The sequence below is a fragment of the Corapipo altera genome, unplaced genomic scaffold (genome assembly GCF_003945725.1).
Source record: "Corapipo altera isolate COAL_440 unplaced genomic scaffold, ASM394572v1 55, whole genome shotgun sequence".
NCBI lineage: Eukaryota > Metazoa > Chordata > Aves > Passeriformes > Pipridae > Corapipo > Corapipo altera.
In genome coordinates, this window is record NW_020884882.1 from 2,322,990 (window position 1) to 2,340,516 (window position 17,527).

Below are 17,527 nucleotides of genomic sequence, written 5' to 3' on the forward strand. Positions count from 1 at the left end.
ATGGCGGCGCTGGGCTCGGCGGTGCTGCGGAGGGGCGGCGGCGCGGCCCCCCGGCTCCTCGCCGTGGCCGTGTCGTGCCAGAGCTGCCGCCACAAAGCCACGGGGGACGGCGGGCACGGGCAGCCCCGCGAGCAGCAGCCGGCGGTCCCCGGCAGAGCCGGCGGCCAGCCCGCCCCGGCCGAGGGCGCCGACACCAAGACCTACCTGTGGGCCAGGTACCACGAGATGAAAAAGCTGGTCTACGGTAAGGGGGCTGCCACGTCCCGCCGGGACCGGCCTTTTCCCGTCTTCCCCCCCCCCCGCCCCTCTCTTTGCATCTCCGTGCCTCTCCCGGGACGTGCCCGTTGCTGTGCAGCTGCCGGGTCAGGAGCCTTCACGCCGGCGATGCCATCGATCCATCCATCCATCGACACCTCCACCGCCCGCGGCTCGCCGGGGTGGTTTTCTTTAGCTGAAACCTGGTCTTGATCTTCCTCTCGCCATCCCGAGCTTCCCTCTGTGCACATCCCCCTCCTGGTCTCAGCCTGTCAGGACGTGTGGAGTATATGGGGTTGTTCACAACTGCCCCCCTTAACGCGGGTATTGCCGTGGCACATGGTCTGAGTGAAGGGCTTGTTACCTTTTTCTCCAGTTTGCCCTTGGTTGGCATACAGGATCGCGGTTGGACTTGGATAAATGGGCAGGGATGCTCACTGAAGGGGTGAGTCCAACCTGCCACTGGCACAAGGGTGAGTGTGGACACGACTGAAGCTGCAGCTCCTGGGATGTCCCCTGGTCCTTAGCTCAGTTTGTGTTCCAGATGGGACACACCTTTTACTCATGAGTGCATACGTGTTTCTTCTCCTCTGACCAAGAAGTTACCTGGCTCTGTCGGGTACTTTGAGATCTTGCCAAACGAGGAGAAAACTCAGACCACTTGCCAAATCTGCCTGTGTGTAAAACAGGATTGCGGTCTCTTTGGCAGCAGCAGGAGACCTCCTCTGTATTAAACTCCTCTAAAAATAGCTTTCTTGGCATAAGGGCAGGGAACCTTTTCCTGTTGGTTTCTTGATTCTTGGAATGCTGAAGGTAAGCACTGTGAAGGACTAGGAAGTGTGAGTTCGTGCCGGCTGTTCGATAGCCCTCTGTTAGCTTTTGTTTATCTAAGAGCTCGGATAAGGACGGCAGTCAGCCGGAGGCATCTGGAAGAGCTGTCCCCCTGCTCTGAGACTGACAAGGGCTGTCATTCCTTCCTCCCCCACCTTCCAGTACACGGAATTTGACATAAAAACTCAAGTCCTTGATGATGCACAAATGTAAAGGAATTGGCCGCTGATCCATTGGATGCTCAGCCTGCTGCATTCCAGCTGTTGCAGGATGAGAGCTCCTTTCCCTGTGCTTTGAAGGCAGTATGAGGTGCTGATGGGGGACTGTAGCTTTGTTAATACAAACCTGCTCCAAGATCGAGTTGGGGTTTTAGCCCCACTGCTTGAAAGAAATTCCAACTCACAGTACTTGTAGCGCTGCTTGGACCTTAATATCCTCAAAGACATTTTTTTTCTTTTCCATAATGGTATTGAAACATAAATGTAGTTGTGGTCAATAGGCTGTGCAACGGTCTTTTGGCAAAATGCTTGGTTTACTATGTGACAGATCATGAAGTTTGTGTTCCCATAACTCTGTTGGGACTCAAGAGATACAGTTATTACTTGAGGTGGAGAACTAAGCAGCAGGAGTAAATGCAAAGTGGAGTGAAGTAGCCCAAGTGCTACAGAGTAGACTCTTTACAAACCTTCAGGTAGCCCTTAGACATGTTAAATAAGAAGACCCTCGATGTTTTAAAGAATATCTCCCCAAACCGAAATTTCAAGATTGTGCTGTTAGTCAAGTCTTGTCAGGAAGAGACAGAGTTGGTCCAAGTTGGTTTTAATTGTTGCTTTGATGACTAAACAGTTCTGCAAAGTGTGGCATCAGCCTATTGCTTTGTGCTTGATTTCTACATCTGATGTAAAACTGACTGTCTGTGCTTGAGATATGGATCTGAAAACATCATCTCAGGACTCACCAGCATTGAATCTGGGCAGACTCTGGTGGTGCCACCTTCTCCTTCCCTCTCTGAAACTTCCTTTTGTGAAGTCCTGTGTTGTCAGTTATTGCTGTTGGTTTGGAGAGAGGTCTCTGCCAGGAGAGTTTATGATGTGTTTTCAGACCAGCCCTTGCTCAGGACCAGATTTATAGAGCGTTGTTGTATTTTTGCACAGAGGGGATTGCAGCAATAAACGCTGACAGAGTTGGACAGGGCAGGATGTGCAGGATGAGCTGCTGTGCAGTAAAGCTCAGTGGTGGTGCAGGTTTGGTGGCCACAGCACAGGCACCAAAAGTTCTCAACTTTGTCTAAACATGTCTCTGCTCTATCAGGCTTGAGGGGGTGATGGAAATGACAGAACAACATTGCTACACAAAAGGTGTCACTGAGGTAAAATCTCCCCTTAGAACTGGCTCAGGAGAAGCCATTTCTCTTCATCAGCCCCCTATCTTTGCAACACTGACTCTTAGGACCAGATTTCGTTACCTGCAAAAATTTGAGGCTACTACTTCCATTTAATGTGCTTTTTTTTCTTTCCTCTGGTAAAAGGAAAAGTACCATCTGATTTATCACAGGGGTTGGTCTTGAGCAAGACATGTTTGCTGATCTGATAAGTGTTCAGGAAGGCCAATAAGCTCTCTCATTAAGCTTTGAAGTTTTGCAGTCTAGGAAACATCCAATCCTGAAAATGGGACTGCCAAGCCAGTGAGGATTTAGCTGTAAGCAAGTGTGTTTGGTTTTTTTAGGTCTTTCAAACCCATAAACATGGCTACAATAACTCAGCTTTCCTAAAGAACCTTTGCAATAACTGCAGACTTATTGCATGACAAGCCTGAGCACAGCTGAATGTGAGAACAGCCAGAACTGGAAAAGTGACCAGTTGCTAACTTCCTAATTCTGCTTTCTTAAGTTTAACCGTTTTTTTCTTGCAAAGAACTATTATAACGTTTGTCTCGTGCCTTTGTGCATTTTTAAGATGACATTTTGTAATGACATGGTATTTTTTAATATTGCCTTTAGTTTGTGTAGATTTCATTGGCAAGAAATCCCAAAATATTTAGTCATAATGGCATAAATTCAAGACTGTGCTCTAAAGTAATTTTCAGCACTCTTTTAACATGCTTCCTCTGTCACTTAGGGTTCTTTAAGTAATATTTTCCTCTTCCTATCCTACTGGTAGAAGTAGCTACTTCGGCTGGTTGGAGTGTTTTGCAGGAAATGGCACAAACCAACACTTCAAAGGGATAAAGAGGTTCTTGGAAAGGAGGAAAACTGGCAGTTTGTCTTTAGAAAGCAAGTCAGTGTGAGCAAGGGAAACTTTTTAATTCATTAAGAGTATGGAGGATGGTGGCCATCTGCTTTCAGAATCCTTTTCCTTGCTTGTCTTACAAAGAAATTAGTGCAGACTTCTGCCGGGTTGGACCTGTGTGAGTACAAAGGGTGTGAGAGATGGGTGTGAGTTGCCTTGTTTGTGTGTTACTCTTCACTAACATGCTCGGTCTGAAGCTGAGAGAAAAGGAGCATTTCCTGCAGGATGCTCTTGGTACCCTGGGAGCTCAGAAAAGCAGGAGACGTGCTTTGCATCTCCTGCCCAGAGTGTTTGTCACATCAGAAGGGGCCATATGGTGTCCGTAGTCGTTGTTCACAGTTAATTACCTGCTTTTGTTTCCATCTCTGCTCTCCTGTTGGGGATCGAGTGTTATTGCTTTCTAACAACGTGGGTTATTGCCTGGGAAGAGGCACTTGTGCTCTGGTGAAGACGGGCAATTCAAGCGGCTGTTCATGTTCTCACAGCGGTAAAATGAAGGGGATGTTGCATGTTTACCTTGTAAAAGGTGTAAAAGATGCACGAGATCAAACACGCTTTCTTGTGGTCTGCCTTTGTTGCAGAGTTTCATCGTGTGCCCTGGACGTGCAGACACTTCCCTTTAACCGTCAGAGCTGCAAACCAGAGCAAATTGTGCAAGTGAGCAGATTCCTGGGGCTGCATCTGTTGCAGGAGCTGCTTTTCCCCCACTGCCCTCAGATGTGCTCACGCCCGTTCTCCCTTCAGTCACACTTCCTGGGCAAAGTGCTGAGTAGAGAGTGACTAACTGTGATATTGTCTGCCTTTCCAGCTAGGACCCAGATGGAAGGAGTAATTGGGATTATTATTCTTTTTTAATATCCAAAACTGTTTTTCATTTTTGTCTTGTGGTGTTGTTTTTTTTTTTTTTTCTTGCTGTAATTTTTCATATCTGTCCAGCAATCTGTTATGGTGTCTTGGCAGAGGAAAAGCAAAAGTTCTTGAAAAATGGCATCTTCATGAGCTTCTGGAGGGTGTCTGTTTGTTTTGATTTGACAATTGCCAGGAAATCTGAGACAAAGATCCCTGGCAGATTACGTGCAGAATGTCAGCAGAGCAGCAGCGCCCAAGTTTGCAGCCCAGGACCTGATTAAGCACTCGGGATCAGTAACCACCCAGGTGCTTATCTTGAAAAATAAAAAAGCAACAAACAAACAAGCAAAACACCACAAAAAAAGCAAACCCAAACCAACCCCACACTTAAACCAAGCTTCTTGAAACCTGGCTTAGTAAACCCCAGGCAAGTTTGGGGGTTTGTATTGAAGCTAATTTTGCCTGTGCTCCCAGCTCCTGTCTCTGCCCTGTGGTAGCTGGAACCTGCACGGAGGCTGGATGAGCTTAAAGAGGAGATGGACACCTGCTGCTCTGGTGAGGGGATGCTCCAAATGGACATTCACACTGAGCCAAATGTGCAGCATGAATCCCTAGACTGAAACCCGGTGTTTTCCTTCTTTCTAGGAGATCAGTGACCTTGAAATTACTGTAGTTTAATATGCAGGGTGATGGTGTGGTCAGAGCAAGCTGCCAGTTGGTTTGGTGACAGTGATGTGTGACAGGAAACACAGCAGGGAGATGTGTGGTGCTCCAGGGACTGTGTGTAGGGAACATGTTGTGTGTGAGGCAATGGGGATAAAGCATTTTGGCTATTCCTTGTCAGCCCTTATGAGGTAAGAGAGAACATGCTGTGTAAGTCAGTGACAAAATGTCTGAGTGGGGTAAAATCACCAGGGCAAGAGGCTGGCAGAGCACAGAGAGGCTCTGTATGTTTGAGGCTGGCAAGGAGGAGCATTACTTCATCCAGTGGGTCTAAATGTGCTTCATAAATCATGCTGGGGCACAGTTACTGCTTATCTTCTGATCACAGATAGGACTTGCCTGGTGAAGCTCACACTACCCTCTCCTTGACACAAACTCCTACCACTCCCTTGGCTTTTCCTAATGGGGTTTTTGCAAAAGTGGTGGCTGACGTGTGATTGAATCCAGAAGGTTCTTATGTCTTCTGTGAAAGAAGAGGTGGGTTTCAGGGGCAATGGTATTTTGTGCTGCTCTCACACTATCAAACTGTGTTGTCCTGAATCTGTTAGCAAAAGAGGAATGTTGGAAGAGCTTGACCACTGTGTAGGGATGCTGTAGCACTGAGCTGCTACACCAACATTTGTTGCACAAAGTTTTTTCATTAGGAGAGGAAAGCCCTGCACATTTGCCCTGAGATGTGGTTGGGGTTGTATCATCGTTTACCTTGTGAGGAAAAAAAACCCCACCCTGCAAATCCCAGCATATGCTTAGAAAAAGGTCTCCCCACAAGTTATCTGGAGGTGAGGACAGGAAGTGGAGCTCTGTTTGTTTATGGTGCAAAGAGCATTTATGATGACAGGATGAAAGTTGTGATCATCTGAATCCTATTTACATTTCCCATCGTTTAAAATCCCAGTGGAAAATACTCAGATTGTATCCACTCTCTTCAGCCTCTTCCAGGAACTTTGCCACCATCGGAGCCACTCAAAGGGAGCTTTTGTTCCCAAAGTGTAGCCAGTAAGTCAGTCCTGCCTTAATATACTGCTTTATTTTCTAGTGATTCCTTTCCAGTTGATCTGGTGAGTTGCATTTGAAGGCCAAATGAAGTGAGTTAGGAGAGAGGGATGGCTGTGTTTTGTAACATACCCATTTGTTTTCTCCTGAAAAATAAATATTATGATATATTTGAATCCTGTTACTTTAGTCACCTCTCTGAATCAGTGATCACAAATGTACTTTGGACTTTTACCTCGATTCCATTATAATTCCAGACAAAGTCTTTATTGGAAATGGCTGGTATCTCTTTCTAATAATGTATTTTTTGTCCTACATTCAGATGAAACTTGGTTTTATAGCAAGGAAGCACTAAAGAACCAGCACAGTGATTCTTGCTAAAAGCCAAAAGTTAAGGTAGGAAAGGAAAAAAAAATCCTACCCACTGATGCTGTGTAGGACCTGGAAAATGTCTGGACTTTTCCTATCATTCAAAGAGCAAATTACCCTTCTTTGAAGAGGGAGGAAATGTCTCCTTCCCCTCTGTCCCTCAGTGTGTTTGTGACTAGGCAACTGCCACAGGGAACTATTTTTATTGCTGACTCTCATCTTGCAATGGACAGCTCTTGTGGAATGGGAAGCCTGGGAAGGGTTTGTTCCTGCCTCTCCCACTGTAGTGGAGCTAAAGCTCTCCTCTCTGGACTAGCTCTGGAAAGGGATATACAGGTAGTTGAGCTGCTTGGTCACTTAACCCCATTTTCCCAGTGGTCTGGGGAGCAAAGTGTTATTCCCAAGCATCTTGAACAGTAACCCTATTTTGACAAACCACAGGCAAGGGCTGAGCTGTTTCCACAGCTGTTTATCAGAGGAGAGCAGGTAACCTGTTGCTATCAGTATTAGTGCTCCAAGAGCCTGTGGGGTTTTTTTACGTGTTGTTGGTGTTTGTACAAAACCTTGCTTTATCCTCTTAATCAATTAAAAAAAATTTAAAAAGCCCTAATGGCACTTGCAGCATTTCTCTGCGAAGTGTGGCTGCTTCTGAGAGAAACAAAAAATGCCAAAAGACAAACCTCAGACTTTCTCATTTGGAGTAATCTCAATTTCCCAGAGAGGAGAGCTGGGCTGCTTGCTTGCTGAGTTCTGAGTGAGGGGTGTGTGTTTTCTTGGTGATGTATCACAGCACCTCTCACGTTGTGAGCCCACTGAAACTGCAGCTGCACTCAGCCAGAAATCTGACACTTCAAAACCTCGGCTCTGCTTTGCTTCATGGAGGCCAGAGACCAGGGGACATTGTTTTGCAGCTTCCTGACACAAAAGGTCAGTCTTACTGTGCAAGCAGATAGAGAGCATCATCTCCAGATGCAGCCAGAGGTTTGCCAGAGGTTTCACAGTGTGTTTTTTCACGGGGAGGATTATTTGACTTAGCAGCAGCAGCCTTCGGCAGAGCTCTGTGCTCCTTTGCTGCTGCTGTGTGTTATTTCCAGCTGCTGTCAGGTCAAGGACAAAAAGTCTGAATTTCAGTGATCCTCTCAGTTTCTCCAACCTCTCCCCTTTCTGTTCTCTTAGATCTCCTTCCACCAGGAGTCTGCAACCTCCTCAACCCCGCCGCTATCTACGCCAACAATGAGATCAGCCTGGGAGACGTGGAGATCTATGGCTTCGACTACGATTACACCTTAGCACAGTATTCTAATTTACTACACTCCATGATTTTCAACACTGCCAGAGACATCCTAATAGAACAGTTCAAGGTAATGAAAGAATTTCCACTCGATTAAACTTGCTGCTATCTTTGCTGTGCCCCAGACGTGCTTGTGCACGCTTTGTGCACGTGTCAGTTACTTGTTTTATTGAGAGAGATTTCATGTTTCACAATGTCTGATTGCAGAAAACTTTCTCTGTCCATGGAATTCATTTCCTTTGCGACAATTTACGGTGCTGTACATTCCTGAGGTTTTATAAATATGGAGTGGGAGCCTTAGTCTAGGAAAGGTCTGGTCAGCTTTACTCAACTATGGGAATAATGCCTATGGAATTGCTGGTTGGAGGTACTCACGGTGGATAAACATGAACCATGGGCCAACACTGGAGCTGTACAGGACTTGACATGTGCAAGTTGATGTGGATGACACTCTGCAGCATGTCCCAGAGCAGACACCCTGTTTGCAATAGGTGACTGCTCTGTGTGGGTTTTTTCTCATCATGTTTTCCTGTTTAGAGGGCTCTGCAGTGCCAATCTGTGCCAAATATATGCATTGAGTGGAGCTTAGCAGAAGTGTCCTCACTGCCTCAGTGAATCTGATTTTTTCACTAGTGTCCCCTACATGAGAGAAATTAGTTTTGGGGATCCTGATCCTTTATGTCTCTCTTTATTCCTCCCTTTTCTCTGTTGAAGGGGCAAAATGAAGCACACCTGTTCCTTGGTCAGTTTATGCCTGGGGTGAGATGACTAATAGGACTAAGCCAGCTCAACAGGTGAAATGATTTTGTTGATTATCCAGTCCTTATGCTCTAAAGATGTTGCTGTTTGTCTTCCCAGTATCCAGAAGGGCTTGCAAAGTATGACTACATTCCAGGGTTTGCCATTCGTGGACTTCACTATGATGTACAAAAGGTAAGCTGTACAAAGTTCACTCTCCTGGGCTTTGTCTTCCATTGTTATGTTTTTAGTGGAAATACTTTCTGTCATTGCTTGCAGTAACATCTATCACCAAATTACCAGTGAGTCCGGGTGGCTGTGCTTTTCCTTGCATGGGTTCTTCCCAAGGGAAAGATGCCTTTTTTTGCTTGCCTGGCCTCTGGCAGAATGGGACATTTTAGCAAAGGCCTCTGCTAAACAGCCTTGCCAATTTAAAAGTCATTTAATTGCACAGGCTAATTAATTGAAAACGGAGCTTGTTTGTGTAATGGTTTCTGTCTTTCAGGAAATTTAAACAAAACTCAATCTTGCATCTACAAGTACTTGCCAGGAGCAGAGGCATAATGCCTTACTCTAATAATAGAAATGACTTGTCAGAAGAATGCTTTAGGAAGCCTTCCCCACCCCCCACCCCGAATAATAGAACTGCCTGGAATAAGATCCAGGCTACTTGAGATGCATGCTTCTTAGGAGCACAGGCAAGCAAAGTGCAAGCAGTAGCTTTAACCCTTTTCAGTGCTTTGGACTGATTCCCTGAAAGCCTCATGCCCAGAGATGCCACGCTGGCTGCTGCAGCCAGGCACTCAGATGGGAGCACAGCGAAGTTGCTTCACTGTAGCAGCTTTTTCTTGTGCCTCTGGCTTTACAAAGTAAGAAATAGAAGGTTCTTTCTCTGTTTAAATCTCTGGCCAGTATATCAGAGAAACACAGGCGAGTGGCCTGGCAAAGCACAGGGCCCTTTGGGGGAGTAGAAGGTGAGGACCCTTTTCTCAGTATCAGAGTTTGCAAAACACCCAAAAATCTGGGTAGTGCCAGTCTAAGTAAAACTTAGTACCTGTACTCCACAAATTACTGGGAGGTCTGCCCACAGTGTAATAAGCTGCACTGATATGGTTTCCTGATGAAAGAAGTTTGATGTGTGTTCTTATACAAGATGCAGAGTGATGTGGGTTTAGTGTGAGGCTGCTTTCCATGCCCGAGGACCTGTGTTACAGCTTCAGAATGATGGATGGAGGAGAAGGGACGACTCATGAATAGGGGAGTCTGATACCAAAAATGCAAAGAAAGCTCTAATGTTACCAGCCTGGTGTGCTCCTGAACATCTTTGCTTTAGTGTCTCCTGGGGAGGGGGTGAAGTAAGTAAGGGGAGAGCTCTTGTGTGAAGAAAATGTTTGGGCACAGCTGTGCTCTAAACCAAAACTTGCCCACTTAGCTCTGCTTAAGATAAATGTCAGGAGAAATGGATCTCTTGTGCACACAAAGCTCCTTTGGAATGTGTGCGCTCCTGAAAGGGAGATAAGAAGAGGCTGTCTTGAGTCACAGAAACATTTTTCCCCCTGCATCTGTGTCCACAAACTGGAGTGTAACAGACTTTGGCTCACAGAAAGATGGTCTTTTGCCAGGGAGGCCAGTAAAAAGTCACCATAAGAGTAACTGTGTGTAAAAGTAGCTGGAGAGTAAGTGCTGCCCAAAGTACACAGGATGTGGAATGTTCATCTTGAATTTTATTTTCTAAATGTCATTTGTTTGACACTTTAAACTTTAATAAGGTTTCAGTGTAAACTCTAACAGTAGCCCAATTCTAACAGTAAATATCTATCCCTTATCACAGAGTCTTCTCATGAAGATTGATGCTTTCCATTATGTGCAGCTGGGGACGGCATATAGGTCTGTCAGTTCTGAAAATCATTTTCTAAATGCCCATGTATGCAAAGGTAGATTTCTGCATCTCAGTGTATGTTCATGGCATATGTTGTTGGGTTTTTTCTTTTTTTTTTTTCTTTTTTTTTTTCTGAGCAGGGCACAGTCTTGTCCTGCTTATCCTGTTTGTGCTTGCTTCAAATGCTTACCTGGCATATAATTGCAGGGAGTTATTTTTTCTCAAGCATTTCAAGCCAAGTGTGGGTGGGAAGATCTGGAGCTTTTTGTAATGGTTAATGACACATCTGGTCACGTACTCTGCTGCAGCTGCAGTGGGACTGGGTGAGCACCTGGGAGCAGACATGGCACTAGGAAAGGACTCCTCAGCACACACATGGGCCTGTCTTCTCCAGGCAGGAGTGTATCCCAGCAGTGCTCTGCTGGGCCTTGGACAGTGGTCTGGATGTGCAAATTACATCTTAAAGCAATGCAGACTTGTCAATCAAGTAATAGTGCATCAGAATTGGGCTCACTTTAAGCCCTGCTTGTCCTATTTTTCATTCTCCTTTGTTCTCCAAGGAGAGCTGGGTGTGCTTTGGAATAAGTGGCTGAAACAGTGCAGAGGAAACTTTTCTCCAAAGAGTTGTGAGACTGGAGACTGGGAAAACACTTTGTCCCAAAGAGGAGAGGGTTAGTGTGTAAAAAGTTGTAATTTATAGATATCAGCAGCAAAGCTCCTGTAAATCCTGTGTTGTATTTCCTGAGCATGGAAGGCAGTGTGGGTTTTTTTCTTGATCTCTGCCCTTCTGCTGTTAAGCTTCAGTTACAGTAAACACTCTGAGAATATTAAGAAGGGAGTTTCATAATCAGAGAGAATTGGCTTCTTTGAGTGCCAGCTTGGGGGGTGGGGGGAGCAGGGGGTTTGTGCTGCCCCATATTTTACTTCAGTGTCATAAAGAGATTTTTAGTGAAAATACATTTAAGCTTTTTTTCCCCCCTGTGTCCTTTTGCAGCTATCCTTCTTGGGGTGTTCTCTTCCTAGACTGTCCTTTGCTTTTGAGCACAACTGAGGCAACATTTAATTTCTCAGAGGCTGTACCATAACAGAGTAGGAAAGGAGAAAGGGAAAGTTACCGACTGCTTGAGCAAACAGCCATCAAAAATTGTGCAAGAGGCAAAACCTGCAGCAGTCAGATAACCTGATGTTTTGCTTAGGAAAGCTGAGTAAGAAGGAAACCCTTTTTTCAGAAAGCCCTTTTCCCACACCTTTTCACTGAACGGTGAGAAGCCTCATAGGAGGAGGTTACCCCGGAGCTGCCACAGTCAGGTGGTGGGGCAGTCCTGTCAGCAGACTGACAGCAGACAGAGAGAAGTCTCTGGCTGGATTCTCTGCTGGAATGTGGATAAAGCCCCTTAATTAACTTGAAGGAGCAAACAAGATATCTGAAGAATGTCTGGGGGAAGATTTTATGTGAATCTTAAGAGCCGTCAGGCTCTCTGTCTCTTTTGTGCAAGGGGAATTTGTGAGTTTTAGAAAAAAGCTCACTTTTCCCATATTCTCTTTCTGTGCAGTTTCTAGACTGGGCATTACTGACAAACTGTTGTTTTGTTTGTGTCTAGAGGGCTCAAACCCGTGCCTGATGAAGAGGTAATCGAACTCTATGGTGGGACGCAGCACATCCCCCTGTACCAGATGAGTGACTTCTATGGCAAGGTATTGTAAACCCTTGGCTGCTGTGATGCAGCAGCAGCAGCTCTTTAACAGCTTGGAAAACAGAGTGAATTGTAGGCACATGTAAAAGACTCCAGCCTCCCTTGGAAAAGCTTGGTCCCTAGTGAGCTGCAGTGTGTGTTTTTGTTCTAGTGGGAATATGCCCCAGAGGTTATTTAGCAGTTTAGCATCTGAGAGACATCTGCAAAGCTTTCCTAAACACCAGGGCTATTGGCCTAGAGCTGAATGGCTTTGAAGACTGATAGGGAGATGTTCTCTGCTTCTTCCTTGGCCAAATCTGGCTCCCAAGCTACCAGGGCAACCTGCAGTGCTGGTGTCAGCAGTGGGCTGTGCAGGAGGGGGGCTGTGTGTAGCGGTGCTGTAATACCTTCCTCTCTTTGGCTTTGGGTAGGATTTTTTTCTTTCATGGAAGGGATCCCCCTCCACACCCCTTCAGGCCTCCTCAGTGGACATTATACATAGCATTGGTATCCAGGAGTGTTGAGGATAGTAAGGTACTGATGTTCTGTTTGTGGGAGCTGTAGGAATCCTCTGGTTGTTGAACTAGAGGAAGCTGGGAGAGATTTTTCTTCCTCTAGTGTCTGGTGTGGTGCTGTGGGCAAGTGGGGCCTTCACATCCCTTTCCCTCAGAACTGCTTTGTCTCTTGCCCTTTGTTACCCTAAGGGAAGCTGGAAGGAGAAGGGCACATTTCCTCTGGTAATACCCCTGTGAGCCTGCTGTGTGATGTCTACAGCAAGGCCACTTCTTGATTTCTCTCTCTTGGGAACAATTAATCTGAGTGGTTGTTTTCTGGATAAGTATATACTCTGTTTATAGCTCAGTGATGTTTCCAGCTTTGAAATAAAATGTTTCTGCTTAGAATTTGGTATCTGTCTGTAAGCTGCACTCTGTTATCCTCCTGCTGTGCAACTCTGCTCACTCCTGGCAAACTTGAGATGATTTCACCTTTCTTTTTAAATAATAGTAAACATGAAATCTTCGAGTTGTGGCTTTCTGTAGGACCAAGTGCTCAAGCCAAGGTGCCTTTCAGTGCTGCTTTGTATGTACCAGGTACTTCCTTCTTTCCTGCAGCTGATATTGAAAAATTCAGTATAACATTTGGCCATAGATGTAGGGATAGCAACTTATTCTTTGTAAAGAGGTGAATCTCCTCTCCTAGTGATGTAATGAACCCCATGAACTAATAGGTGGATCCCAAAGAGAATGAAAGTATTCACAACTAATGACATTTGCATCCAGCAGTGTCTGCTCAGCCTGTGCCACTGACACATTAGTGGGAAAGCATCTGTGTTAAGATGACTGCTGGTGTGGAGTGAGCCTTTGGCAGGTATCCTGGATCTTGTCCTCTGCAGTCTGTCATGCTGATGTTGCTGTGTGGGTAACAGGAAGGTCTGACAGGTCACTAATTCCAGGCAACAAGGCATAAGACAGGCGGGACTGATGCAGCTGAAGTGTGTGAATACTCTCCCTTGAGGGTTTTCTTGATTCTCTGTTAGCAGGAGTGGACAGCTTCTGGTAGCCCAACACCTGCAGTAGGTGGGCACAGATCTGCAGCTGCTTTGACTTTCACTTGGCTTTTAGACACTGCAGCTGCTTTGGCTTTCACTGGCAGAACACACGATGGCCTGTGGTGAAGGTGGAGAACTTACGGGTGTTATGGAAAAACAATATATAGCATTCTGAAAATGTAGTCCAGTTTTCATCCTGACTTGTGTCACTGTGTCTGCCTGAGGAAGTCAAGGCCACTAAAGGGAACAGGACCTGTAGGTGAACCACACAAGGCACAAAAATGAAATTGAAGTTTACAAGGTAAATCTTTGCTGTTAACACTGAATATTTAACTGTCTCCAGGACAGGCCATTGCTCTGCTGCACTCTGCTAAATCCCATACCTAGTTATTTCAGTAGGAACTGCCTGTGTTTGTCCCTCTTGCTTCTTTCCCAGCATCCTTGAACAGGAAAAAGAGTGAAGGCTGTTTTCAGGAAATTTTATTTTTGGTAGTGGGAGAAATGTTCCCTTACCAACCAGGCATCAAAATGGACAGAAGTGTTGAAAGGATTCAGTGAGTATCCCTGAGCAGCACCACCCTGTGTGGTGTGGCCCTTTGTGTTCTCTTCTGCTCTATGTAAAGTTGTCCTGTGAGTGGAAACTATATAACCCTCAGCACATCAGCATAGCTTTTGATTGCAGCATTTTTGAGTAACACACCTCGGGCAAAATGCCGGTTTTTGTTCCTTTGCCCTTTTTACATTGTCTTTCTTGACCCCAGTTTGTGTTTCCCCAGTATTGCCTCAGTCCACCCTTGCCCGACCAGACGAGATGGGAGGTGTTCTGTTGTTACATCCTGGCACAACAGGGCCACACATTTGTCATTAAGGCAGCACGTGCCCTGTCAGCCTCTACCATCTGTACCTTCTTTTGGATGCTGCTTTCATGTCTCTCTCTCACACAGTTGTAATAAATGCTTTCTGATGTGGGCCAGTGTTATCCTAGAGAGTTGAACTGCCCAGCTGTCAGTCCTGGATTGCTCAAAGCTCACATGCACAGACATGATGTAACTGGATTGCCAGGACACTGCTGGTGACCAGTTCACTGGGAGGTCTGTGCACTTCCCAAATTGTTTTCCATGTACAAGACCTTGGTAACTGTCCCCCTGTCTGATCTGGAACTTTTATCAACGAAAGATGAAAAAAATGATGCCAGGTTCATCTTGCCAGTGAGACTCACCATTGTCCTCTGCACGGGTGGTACATACAGAATAAACAAGTTTATTTTATTGGCAGGCCTCCAAAGTTGGCTTTGGCCTGCTGATAGATTTGTAATTGATAGGCAATAACAATAGCAAATGTATGAGAGAGCTGCAACCTTGCCTAATGCAAGGGGAGTTATTCTTTGCTCAAGATTTGATTGTCCATTTCTACTTGGCTGCTGGGTGGGCTGAAGTCCTTTCTCCTCTTTGTGCCCGCTCTGGGTTTTCTGTAGTGACTCAAGGGCAGACAGGCACTGACAAATGACTTGTTGGACTGATTCTTACATTGCCCTGTGAAACCTCACTGGGATATGGTTTCAGCAGCTTTGGTGCCATGTGTCCAGTATCAAAGCCTGGTTTAGGTGAGCAGTGGGGCACCTTCAGCAAGGCCCATGGCTGCTTCTGTAGCAGTGTTGTCTTTTGGCACCTGTATTAATGTCAGGAGGCCAGGTGGGAAGCAGAGGGCATGGGGTTGAAATCAGTGTCTAGGACTGACTCCCCACTTCCTCCACCTTAACCCCATAGTGTTAATGATGCTGGGTTTGTTTAATGATTTATGTGAAAGAGAAGCCTCTCTCTTGGCAAGTGCTAAGCTAGTGCACTAGCTTAGTGTTTTAGTGTAGAAGAGAGGGCTGCTTGCTGACTGGCTGAGACTTTCCATGCTAGTGTTTTTGTTAGCCTGGAATGTCTTCCAGATGGGTGATATTAGTCTGTTTGTTGGCTTTGATATTTTTTTAAGTATTTTTGCGTTTAATGTGTCTCTTTAATTTTTTGCTTTCCAGGGCCCATCACTTAAGCAGTTTATGGACATTTTTTCTCTTCCTGAGATGACACTGCTCTCTTCAGTCATTGATTACTTCATAACTCATGGCATTGAGTTTGACCAGGTGCATCTCTACAAGGACATATCTGTAAGTAAAATGTCAACTGTCCCACAGCTCATATCACACCAGAGCTGTGAGCTCTGCAGCACCCAAACCCAAGGGGCTGGTACTGAGCAGCCTGATATGACAACACTGTTGTCCCTTTAGATCCAAGCATTACCAGGGAATATTCAAAGGTGTGTTTTCAGGACGTGTTTTGGTTTCTATCTGTACTACAGAGGTGCTGTTGCTGTACACTATCTTGTGCAGGAGTGCCTAGGCTGGTTAGGTTGAAGGTCCTTCCATGGGAAATAGGTCACAAAGCTTGTGTAAAAGTTTTTGGGTTCTGCAGACTTTTAAACTGTGTTTTCCTCTTAGTATCTCATTTTCAAAGAAGTTTGGTCTTTATACAGTGATTGTTGTGAAACAACTCTCCTTGCCTGCTCTGAGAATCCACCTCTTCCAGTTGCAGCTGCAGAGTAGTCTGATCCTTTGGGGATGTTTTCCAGTGGGTGACTGTTGCTTTCATGAGTCATTTACTCCAAGGTGCTAAGTGGCACTTGAAAGGGCTGTGTGGGATTATCAGCATTGTTAGTGGAGACTGTCTGACTTCTTAGCTATTGCTGCAGACAAGATGAAAGTGCTTGAGATTGCTGCTCTGGGTGACTTATGCTGACAGACAACACATCTTCCAAGCCCTATTGCATTCCTTTTTCCATGAAGAAGGTTTTTTGGTTTGTGCCTTATGGGGAGCTTAGGCTCATCTGCTGGCTGTTCAGTCCTGTTAGGGAAATGGAGCTCCATGTCTGTGCTGCTGCTTTTGTGATAAGGATCCACCTGTCAGCAGGGTTACAGCCCAGGATTGCAGCTTGTGTTCTGACCTTCTGTCGGTGCCTGATAGCAGTGTGCCAGCCCATTTCCCACAAGACCTTAACATGGTTCTGGGGTGTTGGTTGTTGGTTTTGCTCTCAGGATAGGGAAAATGAGAAGAGGGAATACAGCTGAATCCTGAGGCTTTTTGTGAAGAGTGTCTTCTGAACCTTCTTTTGAGGTCAAAATGGACGTGTTTCTAATTGAAATCTAGAGAATGGGGGGGGCGATTGCCACAGCCTAATACATGCTCAGTTCAGGGCAAATGGTGTCCTCGAGCCCTCAGACTTTTGGACATGAGCACAGAGACCCCTCTGTGCCTACAGACACGTGTCCCAGAGAACTTGCACAGCCCCAACTTTTAGTACAGCACTGGCTCACAGTGGGTTAAGATGTGTCTAAACCTGACACCCTTCTGTACCTCTCAGTGGTACTGCTGATGCAGGGCTGTGGGTTTGGAGAAGTGCTGCAGACACTGTGCTGAGTCAAAAGGGCAGACCCTGAGGCAGTGGAAAGGCTGACATGTAATCCAGGTAGTCCTGTCACACCAGTTTGGTTGCTTCATATTTTAAAGTAAGAATGTACAGTTTACCCTGCTTCCCTTTGGAGGAGTTTTTTGGAGCCCTGTTTGACACCTCCCAAGGCTACCAAGATTTTTCCTTCAAGAACCTTATAGATCTTCCTTTTCTGTTTTTTCCCTTCTTTTGCTTTTTGAGTGGCGAGGGTTTAGGGAAAGAGCAGACTTGAATTTCTCCTCTGCAAAGGTAGTTCTGACAAAAATCCAAAACATTGCTTGCTTTTAGTGCCAGTGTTGCTTAAGAAAAACTTGCTTCCTTGTCAGAACTCTTGCTCTTTGTTCAGATTCTTTCCAATAAGGCAATGAGATGTGACCTCTGCCTTTTTACCGTTCAAATCCACATGGTGGAAATTGACTCCTAAAACTTCACTTTGAAGTGGTAACGCCTCCTCCTCCACCATCCCCATCTAAGCTGTAAACTCTGGTTCTCTCGCAGCTTTGCAGGAAATGATTTTTGGGGTCATGAGCAGGTTTCAACAGCACTACCAGGTGACTGTGTGGTGGTGTGGGCAAGTGTGGAGCGATGTCAGTGGCCCAT

At 45.7% G+C, this 17,527-nt stretch overlaps 1 protein-coding gene across 1 annotated transcript in view; it reads left to right on the top strand.

Annotated features, from left to right (window-relative positions):
- The window catches only part of NT5DC2 (5'-nucleotidase domain containing 2), a 27,811-nt gene continuing 10,284 nt past the window's right edge, over positions 1 to 17,527 (top strand). The window contains exons 1-6 of the mRNA XM_027640692.1: positions 1 to 244; positions 7,485 to 7,669; positions 8,458 to 8,532; positions 10,169 to 10,224; positions 11,818 to 11,911; positions 15,462 to 15,590. Coding sequence (XP_027496493.1) covers positions 1 to 244; positions 7,485 to 7,669; positions 8,458 to 8,532; positions 10,169 to 10,224; positions 11,818 to 11,911; positions 15,462 to 15,590 — 783 coding nt within the window. The remainder of the gene's footprint in view (positions 245 to 7,484; positions 7,670 to 8,457; positions 8,533 to 10,168; positions 10,225 to 11,817; positions 11,912 to 15,461; positions 15,591 to 17,527) is intronic.